General features: G+C 41.4%; 1 protein-coding gene across 7 annotated transcripts in view; it reads right to left on the reverse strand.

The window, feature by feature from the left end:
• DST (dystonin) overlaps positions 1-23,695 on the reverse strand; it is a 592,252-nt gene that overhangs the window by 139,029 nt on the left and 429,528 nt on the right. For all 7 annotated transcript variants that reach the window (XM_063442942.1, XM_063442944.1, XM_063442945.1 and 4 more), the window contains 5 exons: positions 19,571-19,803; positions 19,197-19,326; positions 12,723-12,922; positions 9,908-10,403; positions 1,417-2,885 (listed from right to left, as the gene is read on the reverse strand). In XM_063442942.1, the coding sequence (XP_063299012.1) occupies positions 1,417-2,885; positions 9,908-10,403; positions 12,723-12,922; positions 19,197-19,326; positions 19,571-19,803 (2,528 nt within the window). The remainder of the gene's footprint in view (positions 1-1,416; positions 2,886-9,907; positions 10,404-12,722; positions 12,923-19,196; positions 19,327-19,570; positions 19,804-23,695) is intronic.

Genomic DNA, 23,695 nt, shown 5'->3' on the forward strand with positions numbered 1-23,695 from the left:
ACCATGACACAGACAGACAGACACCCACACACACCATGACACAGACAGACACACACACACACACACCATGACACAGACAGACATACACACACACACACACACACAATGACACAGACAGACACAGATCATGACAGACAGACAGACACACACGCCATGATACAGACAGACACACACACACACACACACCATGACACAGACACACACACACACCATGACACAGACACACACACACACCATGACACAGACAGACAGACACACATGCCATGATACAGACACACCGTGACACAGACACACGACACAGACACACACACACAGACATACAGCATGACAGACAGACACACCATGACACAGACAGACACACACACACACCATGACACACACACACACTCAAACACTCCCACTGACATACATACTTTTTGGTACCTGTGGGTGGGCAGACAGATATGTGTGCTGGCGTCCGCAGGGAGAAGTTGAATGGCGGCCGCAGGGGAAGCTCTTCTTGAGGCTGCTGGGGGAGCAGGCTGTTCTGTCTCTGCTCCCCCGCCCTCGCGCGCTAGAAAGAGACCGGGGCCGGAATATGATGTCATATTCCGGCCCCGGTCTCATTAAGCTGCGCGCGAGGGAGGGGGAGCAGAGACAGAACAGCCTGCTCCCCCAGCAGCCTCAAGAAGAGCTTCCCCTGTGGCCGCCATTCAACTTCTCCCTGCGGCCGCAGGTCACCCCGGCCCCAGGTGCCGATGGCCCACCGGGAAATTTCCCGGTATCCCGGTGGGCCAGTCCGGCCCTGGTGTGTGCTCTAACCTATTGCTGTTTATTTGAATATAATCCAAATTTGATTGTTTTGTTTTTTGTTTTGTTTTTAAGGGAAACCTGCAGAAACCCAAACAAGCTTTTAAAGATTTATTTAATACACTGGGAATGCTTGAGAAATGACACATGAAGTAAATCAGAAATAACCAGACTGCACAAATAGAGGACTGAGAACTATTCTTGTTTGGCTTTTTTGGCCTAAACATTCAGTCCTTATCAAATGTCCACAACTCTCTGTTTAGAAAGTAAGTTGAGCTGTGATTAAATAAATAAAATAAAGATAACATGCTTTCTCTGCACACTTGAAATGCATCTATGAATGGTTTTACAAATAAGCAATAATCACATTTTTTCAGTGATGAGTAAGACGTGTATGTACAGTACTTGACCATGAAAATACTGATCAAAAGCACAAAACCCCCTGAAATAGGCCACAGTGCAGAGTTTTAAAATTGGTACTTATGTAGATTCAGTCTCTTGCTTCCAAATATATATATATATTTTAGCATGAAGGTATTTATATATGTACGCATACAACCATTACTCTTTTGCATTATAAGTGAAAAAACATGTAGACATATAAAAATGTTTCATATTTTGTCTTACCGTAAAAATGTTTTGTTGTTGATTAATCACATCAGTTTCCATTCCCACAGCACCTTGGGATTCTTCGTGTTCTTCTACTTCCTTCAGCACGTCAGTAAATTGCTTCAATGTACTATAAAACTCTTCCGTTCTTGTGATGGTGCCCTCAATTTGTTCATCTCTGGACTTTGCCCTGTCTAACAGTTTATTACATTGTTTATTTAATGCTTCCAGGTCTCTTTTGATGCCAATAAGATCTGGAGAAGACTCTGTTGCCAGCATCATCTTACAGGTCTTGTTAGAGTTCTCATTATTGATTATAAGATCTCCCAGTTTTTTTAAGAAGGTATTAATTTCCTGTTTTTGAGATTGTAGTGTAACCTGGTCTCTTCCAATGGGGAGCATGCTGTCAAGTTCATCATCCAGCTCAGCAAACTGGGAGAACATCTCTCGAATACTGTTTTGAAAATGTCCAATGCCTTGTAGCTTGGTTTCTAAAAATGAACATTTTTGGTCCACCTCTTGACTGATGGAGCTATGTTTTTGCTTAAGAGATTCGGCTTCCATAAGTAGATCACAAACTCCTTCGGCATCAGAGGCATCAACAACAATTTCTTGAGTCAGTTTCTTAGCAAGGTCTACTTGTGGCTTAAGACCCTGGAGTGCCCTTTGTTGGTTCTGCATTATAGTAAGTTGTTTGTTACTGTATGCCTGTGCACCAAGTGAACTGTGCACTTCCAAATGTTCTTGGGCCACAGTGAGCTGTCTTTCTGTGTCTTTGATGGATTCTTGATATTGTCTGAGGCGTTGTGATAAAATCTCTAATGAATCCCTCTTACTATGCAAATTGTCAACAAGTAAGTCTACCTGTTTATTTAGTCTGTCTTTTTCATCATAAATTATTTCCTTATCAGTTTGACAGGAACTTAATAAATGTTCAGCAGCACTGTTTAACATCTCCACCATTCCACGTTGTTTATCTGTGTTCTTTTGAAGAATTTTTATTTGTCCAATAGAATTCTCTATTTCAGTTGTATCTATGGATAACTTGACCTCTGACAGTTTATGTTGATGCTCCTCTATCCATGGCTGTATGTTTTCTACTAGTTCTTTATACTTCATAGCTTTCTGTTGACAATCATTTAAACTTTGTTCCCTTACCAAAACCTGCTTGTTGAGGTCTTCCCAATTTGACCTGAGCAAACAAAGCTGGGCCTGGAGTTGAGATTTTTCTTCTCCCTTGGTTTTCTGTAAGAGATTCTCTCCCTCTGTTAGGACATTGTCATAGTCCTTACGCTGGCTGTCCAGATCTTCTCGAAATACTGCCTGCTCTGTAATTAATGACTTCAATGTATCCAGCTTGGCAGAAATAGGTGCTGCTTCATTAAGCTCTTTTTTCTTGTTTGTAATCCAAGACTGGACATTTTCTGATATCTGATGAAATTTTTGAGAACTGGCAAATGCTGATTGCAGTTGGTCAACATGGAAACCTACAGATGTAAAATATATATTTTCAATACAGTATGAATCATATCTGCCCAAGGTACTGCAGTTGCACAGACAAGTCAACAAGTTGGGTCAGCATATCCCACTATTGCATAATATGTTCCATACGCCTTATGTATAAAGATACCCAGATTTTACTTTGCGATGTATCCAGATCTTCACCACAGTGGCTTGTTAAGTAAAAAAAAAACAAATCTACTGTAAGTCAATAAAAGTTAATTATAAGATTGAAATAAAAAAGGAAATGGCATGTTAAGCCTAGTTACATCTGTAGGTAATCATTTGAAAATGATCTGCTATGTACTTGTACCAAAAGCCTAAAAAGCTATATTATCCTTAACAAATCATAAAACAGTTTATTTACAATGTTCCCTTGTGGATACTTTAACGATAATGGATATTTCTGCATCAAATTTAATAAAAACTCTTTATGTACTATGTCCACACCTTTGATGGATCTGTGAGGTATAGGTGTCTGCCAAGCAGAAAAAGACCCTCAAGTGTTATGATTATTATTATTAATACTTAAATGTCTACTGGTTACTGAAACAGCAGATGGCTTGCTCACTATCCCTGGCAAAAGTGAAAGTTATTCCAATAACTGCAGCATTTTTGGTGCTTGTAATGCACTGCTGTAAAGATTGAAAAGGTAACTGGTGGCCTGCACCACTAGACAACAGACTTCTTACAGGATTAACATGGAGGACGAACAGATCCCAACATAATTACCAGTCCTCCCCTACACCTGATTTGCCACAGGTGAGATTTTACCAACTGAACTTCCAGTGGCTGCTTAATTGTAACATTTCCTTAATCATTAAAATATTGACTTGGTGGTGGGATGGGTACTGATTAAAATGATTTTATCAATCGTATTCTTGAAAAAAATATAAAATAATCAATGTTTAGGATTTTTAACATATATATGCCAGCTCTTCTAATTAATTTACCTAATAAATCTTGAATTGTAAGTGTAGCGGAATGGGCCTTGGGACGGTACCCTTATGCCTGCTTTGGGCTGTCCGTGACAGTTTTCCCCCTCCCCGTTGTCCCCCATGTTTGGCAGTCCCTGTGTGGGACAGATCTCCCTATTACTAAACCACCATGCTTTTCCCATGTTTCACCTGGCCGTTAGTTGAATTCTGTTCTCCTGATTTACTCCCACGGTTCTGGGCGACAATTGAACAAACTATCGAATGGCAGGCCACCGAGATGTGGAGTGTGCACATCATTAACATCAATAACCCCGTTCACACTTCCACAAACCGCAACTACATGAATGTTCCAAGCAGTCGGCTGGGTGGCCGCCGTTCGTATGTGTGAACACGTGGTGGCAGCTATTTTGGAATACGATCAGAGACAGCAGTGTTTGGTTGTCAAGTGTATGGAACTAAAATCGGCCACTCGGCGGTGCGAATACCACTGGGACTTCCATCTTCTGTTCCATTTGTGGAAATTTATGCGAACAGTGTGGCATTCAGGGGGAGCAACCTCCCGAACTAGATATTCATACAAACAGTTTGTTGTACAATTTTTTTATGTATTGTATACTCCCAAAAAAGACCAACCGCACAGCTTATTTTCATGGAACCTTTTTGGGCAGACGCCTCATGTGCAGTCGGTCTAAACTATACCCCGGTGTATCTGGAAACCCCTTGCATGGGGATTCTCATAAAAAGCCAGCTGTGGCTCTATTAAAATCAGTTATACTCCCAGAGCTGAGTGTCGTCCAGTTGCTGGGGAGGCGTTGGGAGATTCTTGGATTACTGTGCTGTATTTGGCTGTTCCCTTGGAGTATTGTACTTGTTCCTGAGCACATCTTGGAGTAACCAGCAGAGAAGAGTCCCTGCTAGGACTAGCTCTCCGCTACATCGGTTGGCAGCGGCGGGATCCAGAGCTCACAGAGGAACAAGTACCAGTGGAGTTAGCAGTGCCAAATGGACCGCGGATGGAGATTGACTACTCCATTCTAAAATGGTCCATGCTAAAGGATCTCCTAGAGGCAAGAGGGATATCAGCAAGCAACAAAAAGAAGGCTAACTTCATTGCCGAAATCATGGCAGAATATCGAACCAATGGCGTTTCGGCTCACGAACAGAGCGGTTCGGTATACGAATGGGAACCAACGGCATTCGACAGAGCGCTACAATTTTGTCTGTCTTTTATGGCGAAAACCCATTAACAGGCATCATTGCCCGGACCATGTCGGAAGTACAGGAGTTTGTTTTAAGGCAAAGAGACCAGCAAACTCCCAAAAGGAACCAAACAGTGACAATCATAACAGAGGGTAAGCCGAAAATACCTTATATTGCGTTTAAAAACTATGTAGAGGCAGAGGAGGATATTGACGTATTCCTCCAGCATTTTGAAAGATAGTGTGTCCTACATAAAATAGATGTGGAGGAAAGGATTTCCATATTGGCAAGTCGACTATCAGGGAGAGCACCCGATGAGGAAATCCAGAATTACGGGCAGGTAAAAGAGGTGATAATCGCCAGGTATGCCATTACACCAGAGGCATACCAAAGGCGGTTCAGAGACCTTAAAAAGACTGACAAGGACTCAAATGTTGAATGGGCCTGCAGACTACATCAAGCTGCCCTTGGGTGGGTACAAGCCCACAAAGCCCGCACCATGGAAGACTTGCTCCAGCTACTATTACCGGAGCAATTTTTCAACGGGCTGGCACCATACATCCAGGAGTGGGTAAGGGACCGCAACCAAAATTCCATCACCAAAGCAGCGAGGTGGGCTGATGACTATATGGATGTCCAGTCCAGTCCAGGCCCTTCTTCAGGCCAGCAGCAGCAGCTCCCGGGCAGTAAGCACCTCCCAGGACACCCACCTGCTCAACAACCTCAGTTCCAGTCACAGAACATATAGTGCCACCTCTGCAGGAAGATGGGGCACATGCACAGAAATTGCCCCCAGAACCGAGACTGGGCTTCATGGATTGGCCCAGGGCCAACACCACCCGCCCGAACAGCAGCCCACTACTACCAGGCAAAGTCTCCAGCCCAGTATGCCGCTCCTACTCCAGCCCTAGAGCAATGGGGAGCCCTGCAAGAAGCAGACCCACTAAATCCGGACACCGATAATCGCCAACAGCAGACCGTTATCTTGGCAGGGAAGGAGGTCCAAGGGCTTCGGGAAACCGGGGCCACTCTGACATTAGTAAAGAGCCACTTGGTGCCAAGCACTGCCAAAACCCACAACACTGTGGCCATAAGGGTAGCTGGGGGGAAAGTGTACTGACTGCCTACTGCCCGAGTACACCTGAATTGGGCAGCGGGGGCTGGAATGGTGGAGGTGGGGTTGATGCCAGAGTTACTGGCAGAAGTGCTGTTGGGGAACGACCTGGGGAGGCTCACGTCCGCTTTTAATCCCCAGTCCAGACTGGAGGAATTATACCCGGTAGTCACCAGGCAAGAGGCCTGCACTCAAGACCACAGCTCACACCCGGAGGCTCAGGTAAGAGATTGTTCCCCGTCCCTAGATTCTGTACCCTGGGTTGCGCCCACAGAATTTGAGAAAGAGGTGACCACAGACCCCACATTGCAGGTATATAGGAATAGAGTCGCCTCTGGCCAGGCAGGGTTAGAGAGTGAAAGATATGTGTGGGATAAGAAGCTGCTGTACAGAGAGTCTGAGAGGATAGTGGCTGGGTCTGAACCGATTCCCACTAGACAGTTAGTGTTACCCCAGAGGTACCGACAGGAGCTGCTGCAGATAGCGCATGACATCCCGCTATTCAGGCATTTAGGGGTGAGCCGAACTAGATACCGGCTCATCCAAAACTTCTTCTGGCCTGGGATTTCCCAAGATATTCAGCGGTATTGCCAGACCTGCGATACTTGCCAGAGGGTAGGTAAGAGGGGAGACCACCGCAAGGCTAAACTTTACCATCTCCCCATAATTGAGGAACCATTTAGCAGGATAGCGGTAGACCTGGTGGGACCCTTAGCCAAGCCCCGATCCTCCAGCAAGAAATATATCTTAACGGTGGTGGACTACGCTAACAGGTACCCAGAGGCGGTGGCGCTGACCAACATCAATGCGGAAACAGTAGTGGAGGCCCTGATGCGAATCTTCTCCCGCATGCGATGTCCCCAGGAGATAGTGTCGGATCGGGGTACTCAGTTCACTGCAGAGATCACCCAACACCTCTGTAGGCTCTGCAGCATTAAGCCGATTTTAAGCACTCCATATAACCCTCAAACTAACAGTCTCTGCGAACGGTTTAACGGAACATTAAAACAAATGCTCCTGATGGTCGCAGAGACTCATTGAGATTGGGAGAGATTCATGCCCCACCTCTTGTTCGGGTACCGAGAGGTGTCGCAGAAATCCACAGGTTTCTCCCCATTCGAGTTACTCTTTTGGAGGCAGTTGAGGGGGCCCCTGGACCTTATCTGAGATAACACTGGGATATTAGCCAGGATGGTAACCCCCGTCGTTCCATATGTGCTGGAGTTTCGGGACCATCTGGAGGAGTTGACTAGGTCTGTTCGAGAGAACCTCCAGGCAGCACAGAACCGCCAGTGCACTTGGTATGATCGAGGTGCCAGGGACTGTAGCTTTCAGGTAGGGCAGAAAGTTTTAATTTTAAAACCTGTGCATAATGACAAGCTACAGGATGCCTGTCTGGGCCCATACCAAGTGGTGGAGCAAAAGTGTGACACCACTTATGTGATCGGCCCTAGCTCAGGAAATGGCGGGCGACGCATGCTCCACGTAAACATGCTGAAACCCTACCATGAACAAGCAGAGGAGGTGGCAGTGATTTGTGCCTCTGAGGATTTCGACAACCTTTCCCTGCCTGACTTCCTAGGGGAAGGAAGTCAGGTAGATAGAGGAGGTCAAATTGGGAGAACGGCTGAGCCCACAGGAGTGGACTGAAGTAAAACAACTCTTAGAGGAAAAAAGGTCTACCTTCTCCAACGTACCTGGGTACACTCCTTTGGCTACTCATCGGATAGAGACACCAGGTCAACTCCCATTAAGCCAACCCCATACCAAATCCCAAAAATGGTACAGGAAAGTATGCACAAGGAGATCCAAGGGATGCTCCAACTTGGGGTTATTGAGCCTTCTGACAGCCCCTGGGCCTTCCCAGTAGTCCTGGTACCAAACCGGGATGGTGCAGCCCATTTCTGCATGGATTACCAGAGTTTAAATGATAAGACAGTGTCAGATGCCTATCTGATGCACAGGATAGACAAGCTATTAGACAGGATAGCTAGGGGCCAATATCTTACTACAATTGATCTTTGTAAGTGTCAAAGGGGGCAGATCCCCCTAGCCCCGAAGCCATCCCTAAGTTTGTCACCCCATTCGGCTTATCCCAATTTAAGGTGAAGCCTGAGCCCGCTAAGATTGAGGCAGTGGCCCAGTGGCCAACCCTCAGGAAAAAGACTCAGGTGCTAGCTTTTCTGGAGACAGCAGGGTACTATAGGAAGTTTGTGCCCAATTATAGTGCCCTGGCCAAACTCCTTACTGACATGATCCGTAAAAACCTGCCCCGATAAGTAGTCTGGGCCCCAGAGTTTGAGCAGGCATTCCAACAATTAAAACAGGCACTTGAAAATGCTCCTGTATTGGCAGCACCCAATCCAACTAAACGCTTTCACGTTCATACAGATGCTTCTATGTTTAGATTGGGGCAGTACTGAGCAAAGTCGGACCCAATGGCGGAGAACCTTCCGTGGGTTACATGAGTCGCAAGCTGTTACCCATGGACAGCTCTCGGCTGTCCATGACGGTTTTCCCCCTCCCCGTTGTCCCCCATGTTTGGGGCTGGCAGTCCCTGTATAGGACAGATCTCCCTAATATTAAACCACCATGTTTTTCCCCTGTTTTGCCTGGCCGTTAGTTGAATTCCATTCTCCTGATTTGCTCCCACGGTTCTGGTCGACAACCGAGCAAACTACCGAACGGCAGGCCACCCAGATGTGGAGTGTGCCGCTCATTAACACCAATAACCCCGTTCACGCCTCCACAAACCGCAACTACATGAACGTTCCAAGTGGTCAGCTGGGTGTAATTATATTGTGTACTTTGTTTCAGTCTACCCTCAGGTCCAGTGGGGAATGCCCCTGGAATATGCATCTGGAAACCCCTTGCATGGGGATTCTCATAAAAGGCCAGCTGTGGCTCCATTAACCCCTTAAGGACACATGACATGTGTGACATGTCATGATTCCCTTTTAATCCAGAAGTTTGGTCCTTAAAGGGTTAAAATCAGTTGTACCCCCAGAGCTGAGTGTCGTCCAGTTGGGAGATTCTTGGATTACTTTGCTGTAATTGGCTGTTCCCTTGGAGTATTGTACTTGTTCCTGAACACATCTTGGAGTAATCAGTGGAGGAGAGTCCCTGCTAGGACTAGCTTATGATGCTTACTGTTGACTTGAAGAACATATTTTGTGTTAAGGCACAATCTAAAGTATTAGCATTGTCTGTTTTCACTATTTTTTTAAAATGCTCATTACTGTTCATTCCTCAGCATGGAAGGGTTAACAAAGTTTAAAATATTTGAGCAATGTCATGACACATACAGAAATGTGGGTTTATTTTCAGCTTTATCTAAACATTGTACAGTGCAAAAAAATAAAATGAATGAATAAAGATGATTCCACATGAAATCTAAAACCTCTTTACATATTTCTGCCTATTATCTCTCCGTTTTCATGTTGAGGAAAATGGTCCGTAACCATGAGACTGTGGAATTCCCTAATTTTTAACGCAGACAGATTTGACTCACATATTTTTTGGAAATTGTTTCTTATGTTTGTAATAATTGCCTTACAACTGGGAATAGAAAAAAACATTTTTGTCTAAAAAGCACTTACTCCAATAAGGGATTTATGTTCTCTGTGATGCAACAATGTTGCCTTTCACATATTTGTATAGTTGCGCAAATGTATGGCATTGCATAATTATATCAGTATTTTAAGAATCTCCCTGTTGATTTCATTATTTTTTTTTTTTTTTAATGTCTCAAACCAACCTGCTTTTTGCTCCAAATCCACGAATGGCTTCACAGTTGTTTCCATTTGCCTATTTAATTCAGCTTTCAAGTATTCCTCTGAAACTAAGTCTGACAGCTCATCACAAAGTACTTTGACATTTTCAATATTCTTAATTTCTTGCTTAATATCTTCTTGCACCTCCCTCGCTGTGGAGAGGTTCTGTTTCACAGCACTGGGATGAGAGCTAGCTGTCATACTACTGTTTAGCCTGTTGTTCAAGACACTAAATTTCTCGGACAGGCCTTTCAGAAGGTCTTGATACTGAGTGCTTTTAACAATAGCTTTGTCGATACGGTTGCATCTGTCATTCAATTGTCCTGATAGATCCTCCCATTTACACGCCACAGCTGCCAACTGGTCTTTGACAGATTCATCACATGGTGGAAGGTCCCCAGGTCTGCTGAGTATCTTTTTTCCAGCTGTGTTCAGTTGTTCATATTGCTGATTTCGAGCATCAAATTCTTTCAAGAGAATCTAAATATAAAACCAAAAATTATTAATTTAGTTACATATTGCGTAAGAAGACAATGGCAAAATACAATTAATGCAGCCCTTTCCAACAGCTAACAAACTAGAATTATTATTATTCACATTTATACAGCATCAACAAATTTTACAGTTATAGAAATGGAATATGAAAGAGGCCAGGCTCAAACGTGCTTACAATCTGTGAATAAAAACTAGTGAAAAAATAAACAATAGTCAGCAGTTTAGCAACCTGAGTGCAAAGTAGTGACCGGCGTTGAGCATTGCAGTGTCTAGTAAAACCATGAACCTCAAATTAAGGTAGGCAGTAGGAATTACTTTGTCTCAGTATTTCTCCTATGCCTGACTCTTCTAGACCCTAGGCAGAACTAAAGCTCTAGCGATAAAGTCCAGGGTGGACCACACTAACAGAAAAATCCAGGTAATACGCAACATGATATAATAATGATAAGACAGAACTCATATATTACAAGGCATCAGGGTAAAACAGGTTAAGGAAATAAAAGATCCCAAATTCCTGTACCTGTGAGTAAGGGGGGAGGTGTGGAGGGTTAAAGTGAAAAGGACTACATATGCAACCTAGAAGTGCTCTGGACGTGTTTCTGGTCTCCTGATTGAGTTGCCAGTAATGGCTCCAGGATATTGGCTCTGTCTGTGGATGATCCCAGAAAGTCTTCAGGGACCTTCGACAGACCTCAATGCTATATTCTGCGCAAGAGTACAGCAGTGACGTCGACTCCATAGACCTCATTGCTGTAAAATATGCAAGAGCACAGCAGTGATGTTGTCTCCTGGCACTGAAGCACCAGAAGCAAAAAAAAAAACTGTGCGGAAGAAGAGAACAGTTTTCCTGCCCCACCCACTCCCAGCCACGGGATCGCCAGCGGCAATGTAGACATCGAGTGTCTTTGCAAATTATGCAGAGTCCCCACATTTGAAAACAGTGCAAGATAAATTGAATTCACTAGAACAGCAGTCCATATGTTGTGGACTAGATCTCCCCTGATGCTTCACCAGCATTATGGCTGTAATACATGTTTGTGTTCCTGACCCTATAGTTAAAACCACCCCCTAGTCCCCCTGGCCCCCATTTGCCTCCCTAAATATAGTAAAATCTTACTATTTAAGTCTGCAGCTGCTGGCTCTGCCCCTGTCTGCCTTTGACCTGCCTGCTGTATGTGGTGATCTGAGCCAATCACAATACTTCCCCATAGAATTGGCTGAGACTGTCAAGGAGGCAGATCAGAGGTAGAGCCAGCACAAGCTAAACACAGCCCTGGCCAATCAGCATCTCCACATAGAGACAAATTTAATCAATACATCTCTATGAGGAAAGTTCGGTGTCTGCATGCAGAGGTTGGAGACACTGAATGGCAGTGCTGCTCACTGTGCAGCACTGCCCTAGGAAGCACCTCTAGCAGCCATCTAAGGAGTGGCCAGTGGAGTTATCACTAGGCTGTAATGTAAAGACAGTGTTTACTGCAAAAAGCCTGAAGGGAATGATTCTACTCACCAGAACAAATACAATAAGCTGTTGTTGTTCTGGTGACTTTAGTGTCCCTTTAATTGTTTGCTTCTTAACACATTTAAATACTTTGCTTTTCATCACACTAATATATAATTTGAAGTATGTTTTTAAGTATATATAAAGGACTGCATGCTCAGACACAGATACTTAAAGGACCACTATAGGCACCCAGACCACTTCAGCTCAATGAAGTGGTCTGGGTGCCAGGTCCCTCTAGGGTTACCCCTGCCTGCTGTAAACATTTTTAGAGAAACTGCTATGTTTACATATGGGTTAATCCAGCCTCTAGTGGCTGTCTCATTGACAGCCGTTAGAGGTGCTTCCGCGCTTCTCACTGTGATTTTCACAGTGAGAAGATGCCAGCGTCCATAGGAAAGCATTTAGAATGCTTTCCTGTAGACTGACTGAATGCGCGCGCGGCTCTTGCCGCGCATGCGCATTCAGCTGATGACGTCCAAAGGAGGAGGAGAGTCCCCAGCGCCGAGGGAGCCCGGTGCTGGATAAAGGTAAGCATTTAACCCCTTCCTCCAATTTCAGCCCAGCGGGAGGGGGGCCATGAGGATGGGGGCACCCTCAGGGCACAATAGTGCCAGGAAAAGAAGTTTGTTTTCCTGGCACTATAGTGATCCTTTAAAAAGAGCAAAGGTCCATGACAACAAGATAGAGAAGAGGAGAAGGTGTGAATATACATACACACTGAAAATATGCCAAAAACCTTGGAGTTATTGAATCCCATGTACAGATCACCACTCAGATTTATTGTTTTAGTAATTCCTCACCTGAACTTGTTGTTTTTGAGTCTTTAACATATTGGGATCAATTGATAATGGTCCTAGAACACTGGCCATGAGTTCCTTCTCTGTAAGCCATTGTTTGAGCTGGGCTTCTGCTGTTTGGAAGACGGTGAGGTCATTTGAAGACTCTTCTAATGCTTGCTGTCTTTCAACTGTCAGACGGCTGATATCTCTCCATGAGGAATCTTACAAGGCAAATGACAATATTACTGTTAGTTTATGTCATTTTTTGTACAAAAGACACATTGAAAGAGAACAAAAAGGAAATTATAGCAATGTATTTAATTACACTAGCACTTATATTATATTATATTTTATTTTGGTTACATGAATTATTAGTAAATCACCTAAAATGTTTCAGAACAGCCCCGAAACTTGGTCACAACACTAAAATAAAAGTGTCACTCTTTGCCCATTTTAAATGTTGCTAGGTATGGTATTTTGTAAGATATTGTGTCCAGCCATTAAGGAGCACTAAAGTCACCCAGATCACTTAATTTCAATAACGTGTTCTGGGTGGCCCTCTTGTGTTAACCCTGCAATATAAAATATTGCTGTTTAGTAGATACGCCAAGCAGTGGTGTATTTTGAATCTGTGCTGCCCTAGGCATTATGGAACTTGGTCACCCCCTAATTTACATTTGCCCCTCCCCTTTCCTGTCAAGGGTTATGCCTCTTCCTGTTAAAGACTAACACACACTTTGAATGACAGTCACACACACGCAGATACACTGACATACATACACTCACTGATTTGACACAATCTGACAGACACACACAATCACTATCACTGACCATTATCAAATCAGTGACTCACTCACAGACACACAATGACAGACACACACACACTGATAGACACACACACACACACACACTCACTGACAGACACACACCCACTCACAGACAATCACTCAGGCACACACACACAAACATACACACACACATATTCACTGACTGACATACACACTCACTCACTTACTCACAGACATACACTGGCAGACAAAAACAATCACTCAGACACACAAGCTGCCTCACAGACACACACACACAGACACACTCACAGACACACATTGACAGACACAATCACTCAGACACAAATGCACATTCACTGACAGACACACACACACTCACTCACAGACACACATCATACACTGACGGACACACACAGTCACTCAGACACACAGGCTCCCTCACAGACACACACTGACAGACATACACACTCACTCACAGACACACAATCACTCAGACACACACTAACAGACACTACACACACAGACGCACTGACACACATACACACTCACACATTTCTCCCCCAACATTCACAGATAATTTTTTTATTTAATTTAAATCCACCCAGCCTCCCAACCTTTGGGAGAGATGGGTGGATTTTTTACCTGGGGTCCAGTGGGGCTGCTGGCTGGGTTGTTTGGGCAGGAAGGTAGGCAAGCGAGCGGCCAGTTGAGGTCCAGGCGGGCAGCAAGGTAGCTCTGATTTGTGAGCTATCGCTGCTCAGCTCTCTTGCACTCCGCAGAGTGATGCCAGGAGCCAGAATGTGACGTCATATTCCAGCTCCCAGCATCATTCTCACCGCCCGGCTGGACCTCAACTAGTCATCTTCCACCAGGCTAACAAGGCATTTGCCTAGGCATTTGGGGGTGGAGTTTACTGCCGCCTCCTGGAAAGTGCCGCCCAAGGCAAATGCCTTGTTTGCCTTGCGGCAAATACAGCGCTGATGCCAAGGTTTGCATTAAAGAGTTAAATACACTATTAGTGTCAACCTGATATCAACTAGATTTGCCTTCGCTGTGAGAACGGAGTCAAACTCGGTTCTCACAGCTAAGCTGTAAGCGCACAAGTGCTTTTTATCCCAAATGATTCTCTATGAAGAGAATTGGATTGGACATTTAGAAGAATTGGCGAGACGACATTCAAGCCAGATGAAGCAGCTGCAGCACATGAGAAAAAGGTAAGTACACACTTATTAATTTTTGTTTTATTTATTTAGAAATAGAGGTTTGTTTTCCTAACGCTATAGTGTTCATTTACAAATTGAAAATCAGTTAGGGTAATATGCTCTTTAATGTAACTTAATTTACATATGACATTTTTTCCATTGTTTATATTTCATAGCTTTATATCAAACTGGTTTATATAAGGTGGTTTTAGAGTTGGAATGCAATATTCATAGATAGTCCCTTTTTTTGTTTGTATTCCTTTTTTATTTAAACCAGTAAACACTGTTGCATCATTTTCTATTCTGTCAGGGTGAGTAAAAAAATATGTTTTCCTGTCACACAAAGGTATTTAAAGTAAAGTAACCAATTAATTTCAGTTTGTGTTTCTTCATACTAAGTAGTGATATAAAACTGAACACAAGTTGTTTACATGTGATCTGGGAACTAATGCAGATATGCCTATTAGCCAAACAATGAACCAGGTCTGTTGGGATTGCATTTCTTATTCTCCCCGAACATCTTGTGAAAATAAATCACAATCCTGGTAAAAACTAAAAAACACACATCTGTTTTCCAAACACAACACTAATGCCATTAGTAAGCATAAACTTTAAATAAAAAAAAAAAAACAGATTTGCTTTTCCCAGAATAGATATTACATTAATATAGTATAAAACAATAATTCTCAACCTACCTGGCATAAAACTACAGTATATCTCTATACTCATATAAATTACCTCTTAATTTCTGTCATCTGTCCCAGTTAACAAAAAATATTTTAAGCTGCTATGTTTTGTTTTGTTTTTGTTTATTTTAAATATAAGATAAGCTTCTTATAGAATATGCATAGATTAGAACTCTACACTAAAACCCAAAACTCTATTTCAATTATAACATAGTTAAAACTAAGGTATTGTGAAAAGCTGTAAACTAGTGAGGACTAGTGTGAGACTCATCCACTTACGTTACGATATTGAAGAAAATGTGGCTATCATACAGGCCCTGTCATACCCACAGTGGGACCACCAGCAAGGGGGAGACTATGTGGACTCTGTGAGTCATAGAATGACAGCACTTTCTTCCCTAACACTATATTAAATATCTGGGCAAAAGGTGCATGACTGCAGAGCTTGAGACGATCCTTGATCTTTGAATAAGTAACACACTTTTTGACACACTGACTTTTCCTACTATTAGGAACTCAAAGGAATCACAAGTTTGTAAGGCACCGCAGTATTCTTAGCTGAGAATGATATCACCAACCCCAGGTGCATTCTACTACATCTATATAACATTCTGAAGCTGACAAATGGAAAAACATGTAAAGTCACAAGATTACTAAGAGATTTTATTCCTGGAAAGAATCCTATGAGACACAAGTTTGTCTAGTGCAGCTTTAAATGTGGTTTGTTATACTAGTTCTGCATATATTTTTATTATTTTTTCAAAACTTTCTGTAGTAGTCATCAACATACATATACTTATTAAGTTACTATACCAAGTTAATATAATATAGTAGAAAAGTTATATATAAACACTAATATGTGGGCCAAAGTAAATACAAATAATTTGTGAAAAAGTGAAATCCCTGGTGTACCTCACAATGACACCCAAAACAGCAAACAGTAAAAAATATGGGAAAAACACAATACACCTAAAATATATATATATATATATATATATATATATATATATATATATATATATATATATATATATATATATATATATATATATCAACCTGGAAAAGCAGATCTAGAATATTCTGCTGGTATATGAAGGAATCTGAAAAAAATCATAAATAATACATAGCATCATACTGTAATGGAAACCACCCTAGTGAGTCAAAAACTCATAAATCAGGCTCATCACCCTTCCAAGGTACTGGAATGCAGATTTTCTCCATGAGATATTGCTTGGTAGAAATATATGGAAGAAAAGAAGCCACAATAGTTTATTGTATTGCAATTACAAAAAGGTTAAAATTGTAGGCATATCTCCACTAGTAGTGGAACTCTACGTCTGACTGATGGGACTTCTTCAGGGATGTGTGCTTCTTCTTTCCAAGGTTTCCACGATTCTTTCCAAGGTTTCCAGATCTTCTCATTGAGAAGATCTGCATTCCAGTACCTTTGGAAGGGTGATGAGTCTGATTGTTATGTGTGTTTGACAGTTTTTTACTTTTTACTCACTAGTGTGGTTTCCATTACAGTATTATGCTATGTATTACTTATAAAAACATATTTCAGATTCCTTCATATACCAGCAGAATGTTCTATATCTACTTTATCAGGTTGTTATATTTATTTTTACGTGTGTTGTGTTTTTTTCCCATATTCTTTACAATATAATATAGTATCTCAGATAATCTGTTCGGCATCAATGCAGTGTTAATATATCTGTAACATTTTCATAAACCACGTCAAATCCACTAATGAAACTTGTGAATATTGTATACTATTAATAATAATAGCCAACCGTGAGATTATTTCATGATTCCCTGCACAAGAGACTGCAAACTGTCCTGATCAAATCTGACACAACTGCTGTGTTTATTAAATAGGCTTTTGGGGTTCAGACAAGATTCATATCATTAAGACAATTAACCTGTTAAATGGTTTTATCACAACGAAACCATCTGCCAAATAATGTCCTCAACAATTGCTACACGAAGGACCTCTGTAAGCATTAATACCTAGTTAATCAAACAGATGGTAAACGGCTTAGCACTATGTATATTATTTTTTTATGGTGTATATTTTTTAGCCATGTTAATACTTTTATATAGGAGAATGAAGACAGTAAATGTTTGAACTTTGAAACCCCCAATAAATTACTTACAAAATGTCTAGCCCATGTAAAGCTGGTGTTTGAATAAATTAATGTCTCTGTCTGCTGCTTTTGTGGCAGGAGAAACAACACTTTCAGAATTATTCACTCTGAGTTGTCAGTAATTCAAAGCAAATATTATAGTGAATTTCCGATTTTAGGTCAAATTGAAAAAATATATACCGTAGTTAGCTATGTTCAAAATTCATATATTTTGGCTAAAAAATGTAAATCCACTTTGAATTCGCCATGACTTCCAAACAATTGCCATTAAAACACACGTGCGGCTCTTTCTATACCTTCTACTATGAATTACTTTGGGAACTGTGTCTCAAAATTATGCATTAAAGGAACACTCCAAGCACCATACGTACTACAGTTTGCTGTAGTGTTAATGGTGCCAAGAGTGCCTTGGCACCTTTCCATTGTTAGCAAGGCCAGATTAAGAAACCATCGGGCCTGTTGCTGACAATTATGATAGGCCTAATTACAGAATCTAATCAGTACTAAAACAGCCATACCTGCCAAGTATCATGTACGGTTGGCATTGGAGGAAACTCTCAGGATGCATGTATAAGAATACACATACCCTGTGCTAATCTCTCGCTTTTATCTCTCAACCAAAGTCATATCCCCAAACTTCGGTGTCCAGTGAACCTGGACGTCTATGGATGGGGTAAAAGGATGTGGGTCAGTGACATGATTCATGTCACTGGCACCGTCCAACAGGGTGGACCTGCCCAGAGAGGGGGCTGTTCTGACCAAGAATTGGAAGGTCATCCTGGAGTGAATACATGCCAAGCTGACAATCACACAGGCCAGCCAACTAAGGGCAGACTTTGCAGACAGTGTTATTTCACCTCCATGAGCTCGCCATGACTGCATTTAATGAAGCGCTTACGCTATGCTTTCTGGGAGCAGTTCCCTTATGTCCTCCAGCACTCACTTGTCCACTACTCTCCTTCCCTTCTTACTAGCAGAAACTCCTGGTATGCAGCCTGGACAGAGGAAAGGTGGATGTAGTGCGTTAAGGGGACATGCCACACTGTAGACAGAACATAGTAGCAAGAGCATTTGTACAGTGTGCCAAGTCAGCTTTATCTGAACGAATTCATAGTCAGCCAGTCCACATGTTTGTGACCCTGCATCCCTCCTAAGATCCCATCCCTAATTCCCTCTGCACAGAGCAGTAAAAAAAATGTAAAAAACATATTGGCCTATTCCATGGGCCTGCAGCTTCAGCTCTATTAGCCCCTATATTAACCCAGAAAGTGTACAGAGGAGAAATAAACTTTTACTTCTATATTTACAATGTATGCCCTGGCTGTGCCTGGACTGAACTCGATTATAAGGATATTTGCAAAATTGTCATATATATTTAGAAGAAAATGGGGCATTACATAAAAAAGGTTAATACAACTTATAGGTGATATTCAAAGTTTATCTTTAATGGGGTCATTTCCACGTGATGTTTCCCCTTTAAAGTTTTTTTTTTTTTATTGTATGTAATTACAAAATAATAGAGTTAAGCATAAATGATTATTCAGCATAGTAAGAGTTCTGTTGTTTTTCAATTCAGTGATTTTGGCCTAACTTTTTCAGTTTTCATCTCAGCCACTATAATCTCTTTACCATGCGATTAGATCTCATTTTATATTGCTGAAATAGCAAGTACCTATTTTATCCAGTGTTTCCTTCCATTTAGGAGATTCTGGTGCTTCTGGATTAGCATTTAGCAATTCCTTCAATTTGTGTATTAGCATGTCCACTTTATTTCCATTCTGCTGTACTTCCGACGCAAATACCTAGTGTTTGAATAAAGATGGAGAGAAAGGGTATGTTTTAATAAAAAAAAAAATATTCAACAATTAACAAATGAAAGCTACTATGAATACAAAATGCTGATTTAAAAAAACACAATAAGACACAAGATTGAAAAAGGTATACGGACTTTCAAAGAAACTCAGCCTCACACAATGTTGAATATATGATGCAGTACTAGACAGATGTTTGATACATGTTGTCCATAGAAAGCCCAGATGATAATACCTTATGTTCTTCCATTTGGGTTCGAACTGCCTCGCTGTCAGTGGGAGCTTCCCAAGTGGAGGCTGTCGCCTGCATTTTCTGAAGCCATGTCATTACGTCTTTGCTCTCTGCTTGAACCTGATTCAATTCAGAAAACCGAGCTTCCAGGTCACTTACTGTCTTTTTTAGCAAAGCTCCCAAATTTCCATAGCCTTCACTTACGTCAGACATATCTTTCTGAACTATTGCCAGTTCTGAAAGGCAAGAATCATTGACAGTGTGTTAGATTAAGAATGTATACTGCTTGATATTTATACATATACGGAAAAGGGAACTCATGGCCATGTTTACATAATAGGCAGCTGCCTAGAGGGACATGTTTGTTAGTGCTGCAATAAGTGAGCATTGTACTACTATTATTTTAACATATACATACTATTGACTGAGTGATAAAGAGTTTTAATAGAATAGTAATCCGATTTTTTTAATACCTCCTTCCATACTAATTTTAAACTAATAAAACATACTAACAATATTCAGTAAGGTGTTATTGTGACAGACCTATTAAATCTAGTGTTTAGAACCGATCTGGTATGACAAAAGTACAAATGGAAAACATTTTAACCAATTATTTCTGCATAGGGAAAAACAAAGTTAAGTTTTGTAACCACGTTACGCCCTGTTTTGTCCAACCTTCAGTCCAATCTTTGAAAATACATTTTTGCATAAGTGGTTTTGGTCTACAGATCATGCCCCTGTAGTCTCACTGCTCAGTTCTCTGCCATTTAGGCGTTAAAGGGAAAATAAGGTAGTCTGGGTTTAGTGGTCCTGTCCTTTTAACCCTGCAATGTAAAACACTGCATTTTTTTTTGTAGAAACTGCTATGTTTACATTGCAGAGTTAAATCCACCTCAATTGACTGTCACGATGACAGCCATTATAGATTCTTCTGCTTTACTAAAACAGTCATGTGACTCAGAAGCCTGTTATAAAACCATTTCTAAAGTAAACACATGGTGTTGTAAGATATGATTGAAAATAAAACCATTATTTTTCTTCATGGAGACAGTGTGAGTCACAGCCAGGAAATGTGTTGCTAGGGCTACATAAAATGAAATAAAAATGATTTTACTCCTTAACAGTAGATAACTGGGAGGGGGACATTACACTGCCTGGTGGCATTGTACAGGCTGCCAGGCTCTGTATAGTGAAGAAAACACAATTTCCCCTCTCCAACTCTAATGAGCCTGGTATGCCATGTGGAGGAGATGCCAGAAACTAAAGATGTCATTTGCTGGTTCTTGCTTTACTATAAGGCAGCCAGTCCCTGACAATAATCGCCTCATATGTTGGGAAATTGGGCCCCAGGCTCCATACAGCCATATCAGTTGTACCCCCCGGGTAGTGATATCCCTACTATATGCCTCCCTGGGAGTCCACTCTTTCTAATGCAGTTTGCTTTGTAGTTCAGATCACTCAGTACTTTCAGTGATTCAGAGAGTTGTGTACATACCGTTGATCAGGAAGTATTTTCCTGGAGTGAGGGGGCGTGGCTAAGGAGGCATGCTTATGGTGTAGCATTCTTCGAAACATTTATCTTTTCAATGCAAAAAATATATTACTGAGGCCAAAACCTGTCAAATACATTAAAGTAGTATTGGTGCCTGGAGTGTCCCTTTAACTTTGTTTGTGGGGTGGGAGCTTACAGGAACATCTGCTAGGGATGTAAGTCAAAGTCTGGTAATATACACTGTAAGAGTATGTCAGTGTTATTTAGGTGAATATTGTACTTTACAGTATAAATTAAACAATATAAATCGAACATGGAAAAAAAAGTGTTTCTGGTATGTTATGTGGCTACATTCAGATATTATCATTGTAACAAGAGCTTTCAAATGATGTCATGCTGAAAGACATTGTTTTCATATTCAAGTTAAAAATAACTGTAAAACAATAAAGTACTGCTATATCAACAAACCAGTCTGTCAACTCTCCCTGACCACCCTCCAGGATGTTTAACCCCTTCCCTCACAATAATCATTTTTCATGGCATTGCATTTCATCATGAAAGCTAGCACAGCAAGTCCTTCAATTCTGATCCATCAGCTGTCAGGGGCATTGCTGGGAAGGATGGGGCTGACCCGGTTAGGGCCTAGCGTTCACCCCTGGTCTGATATAGGCAATGTTTAATGTTAGCTCCAAGTTCTCTGTGATACTGAGAGAGAAATTTGTGTGGACACTTCTGTAGGTGTTGGATTTCAATGCAGTGAGTGCAGGTTTAATGCAGTAAGTTTGGAGTTATTGTAGAGGATGGAGCGTTAATATGGCTAGTATGGTGTTGGGTTAATAAAGCGTAGTGAGTAGTTTATTTAAATAGGTTTATATAATACTCTGGATTTATTCAAAATGCTAGTGTCATAATGTGATTCATAAAATGTTAATGCTTATGAGTTAGACATAGCATGTAGCAGGTTTTGGAGAGGGTTTTAAGTCAATATATGTAGGATTGACCATACATGTATACCTTTGGGCTGAAGACTCTGGTCTTTTAACCAGTATATTCACCATTGCAGAGAATATACTTTGTCTGACAGGACATCTCCCATTCTATATAAAATTATATGAAGATTAAAGAGTAGCTGATTAGGCCTGCACGCTAGACCAGGCAGAGAAACGTGAACATTCTTTACTGTGGTCCTGTGCGTTCGCACTGAAATATAGGCAGCTATGGTGATTCAGAGACATACAAACAAGGTGGAGTAAGAGACACGCATGGGGTAAGAGGAGGGTGTGATACATACAAGGGGCAAGGAGGGGGTAGGGATATGGCAGAACATCATGTCACCACATCTCTTGTCACTCTGTACACGCTGCACAGATATCTCTGTCAGATGGTCAGAGGAACATTAAAATCCTTCACTATGGTCCCACACAAACGTCTGTGGTCTAATAACGGAGGTACGCCTAAAGTTGCAATATTTATCTAGGATACATTCTTTCTAGGAGCACAAAGTACTAGGCATTAGTTAAAGGGTTATCCCAGGCATCACAACCACTTCAGTGATTTTAAGTGGTCATGGTGCCTTGAGTCTGTTTGCACAGTATTTCTTTATGAAACGCTGAACATTTGGAGGTTAACTTCTAGATTGTAAGCTTGTTTGAGCAGGGTACTCATCAACCTATTGCTCCTCGAACAATTTGTAATTGTTTCATTTATTGTTAAATCTCCTCCTCCTATAATATTGTAAAGTGCTACTGAATACGTTGGCAATATATAAATACCAATAATATTAATAATAATAATATTAATAACCCATTTGCTGCTCTATTTGGGCATCATTAGCCAACCTGAAGCAAGATTTCTGCTCTGGCTCATGTCAATTCTTTGCAAATTCCATGCACAGTGTTCAATTTATTGGCTGAGAGTGGTTAGTTGACGGTCGATTACTGCAAATTTGTTGAATCAGGAAGCGCATCACGCAGCAGGAGAGGACACTCGGAGCAGGCTGTAGTGGCTATGATACTTGGAATCTCCTTTTAAGTGCTGTGTACAATACATTATCACATTCTGTTTATAGTGTACTTCAAATAAATAGTTCACTTTTAATTTAGACATAAAGTCTCTGTAACATGCTCCACAGCTTGGTAGAGTAAAAAGGAATTTGATATAATTGTAGTATGACTCCTGTAGTGGGGGGTAACCCCTAAGTTTAATCCAAATGTTATATATGAGATAGAACAGAGTGTAAGCCATAGATTAAATGCATAATGTACCCAGTTAAGAAAAATTTGTATTAGAATCAGTGGAAGAAAAATAAGAATTTTAAAACGTAACCATTAATCGTTTATGATTAAAATGTTCACTTTGATATATATCAATACCTTCACCATGATAAAATCAACAACTTTGGTTGTTTAGATATAGAGTAGCAACTAGGATCGTTAGAAGAGTGGAATCTAGTGTTAACGTGTGTCAGAGGCTCTGTGAAATATACCTTAATAGTAAATCAGACTTAGGTAGGGTGATCAGAATCCACGTTATCCTCAGACAAAATTTATCAGATCAGATCTCAACTTGTAGCAACTGTCTATTAACTCGATCTAGCAGAGGGTGCGTAAGAGGTCTATCTTAAGCATAGAAGTTGT

Source organism: Pelobates fuscus, chromosome 2, assembly GCF_036172605.1.
Source record: "Pelobates fuscus isolate aPelFus1 chromosome 2, aPelFus1.pri, whole genome shotgun sequence".
Classification (NCBI taxonomy): Eukaryota; Metazoa; Chordata; class Amphibia; order Anura; family Pelobatidae; genus Pelobates; species Pelobates fuscus.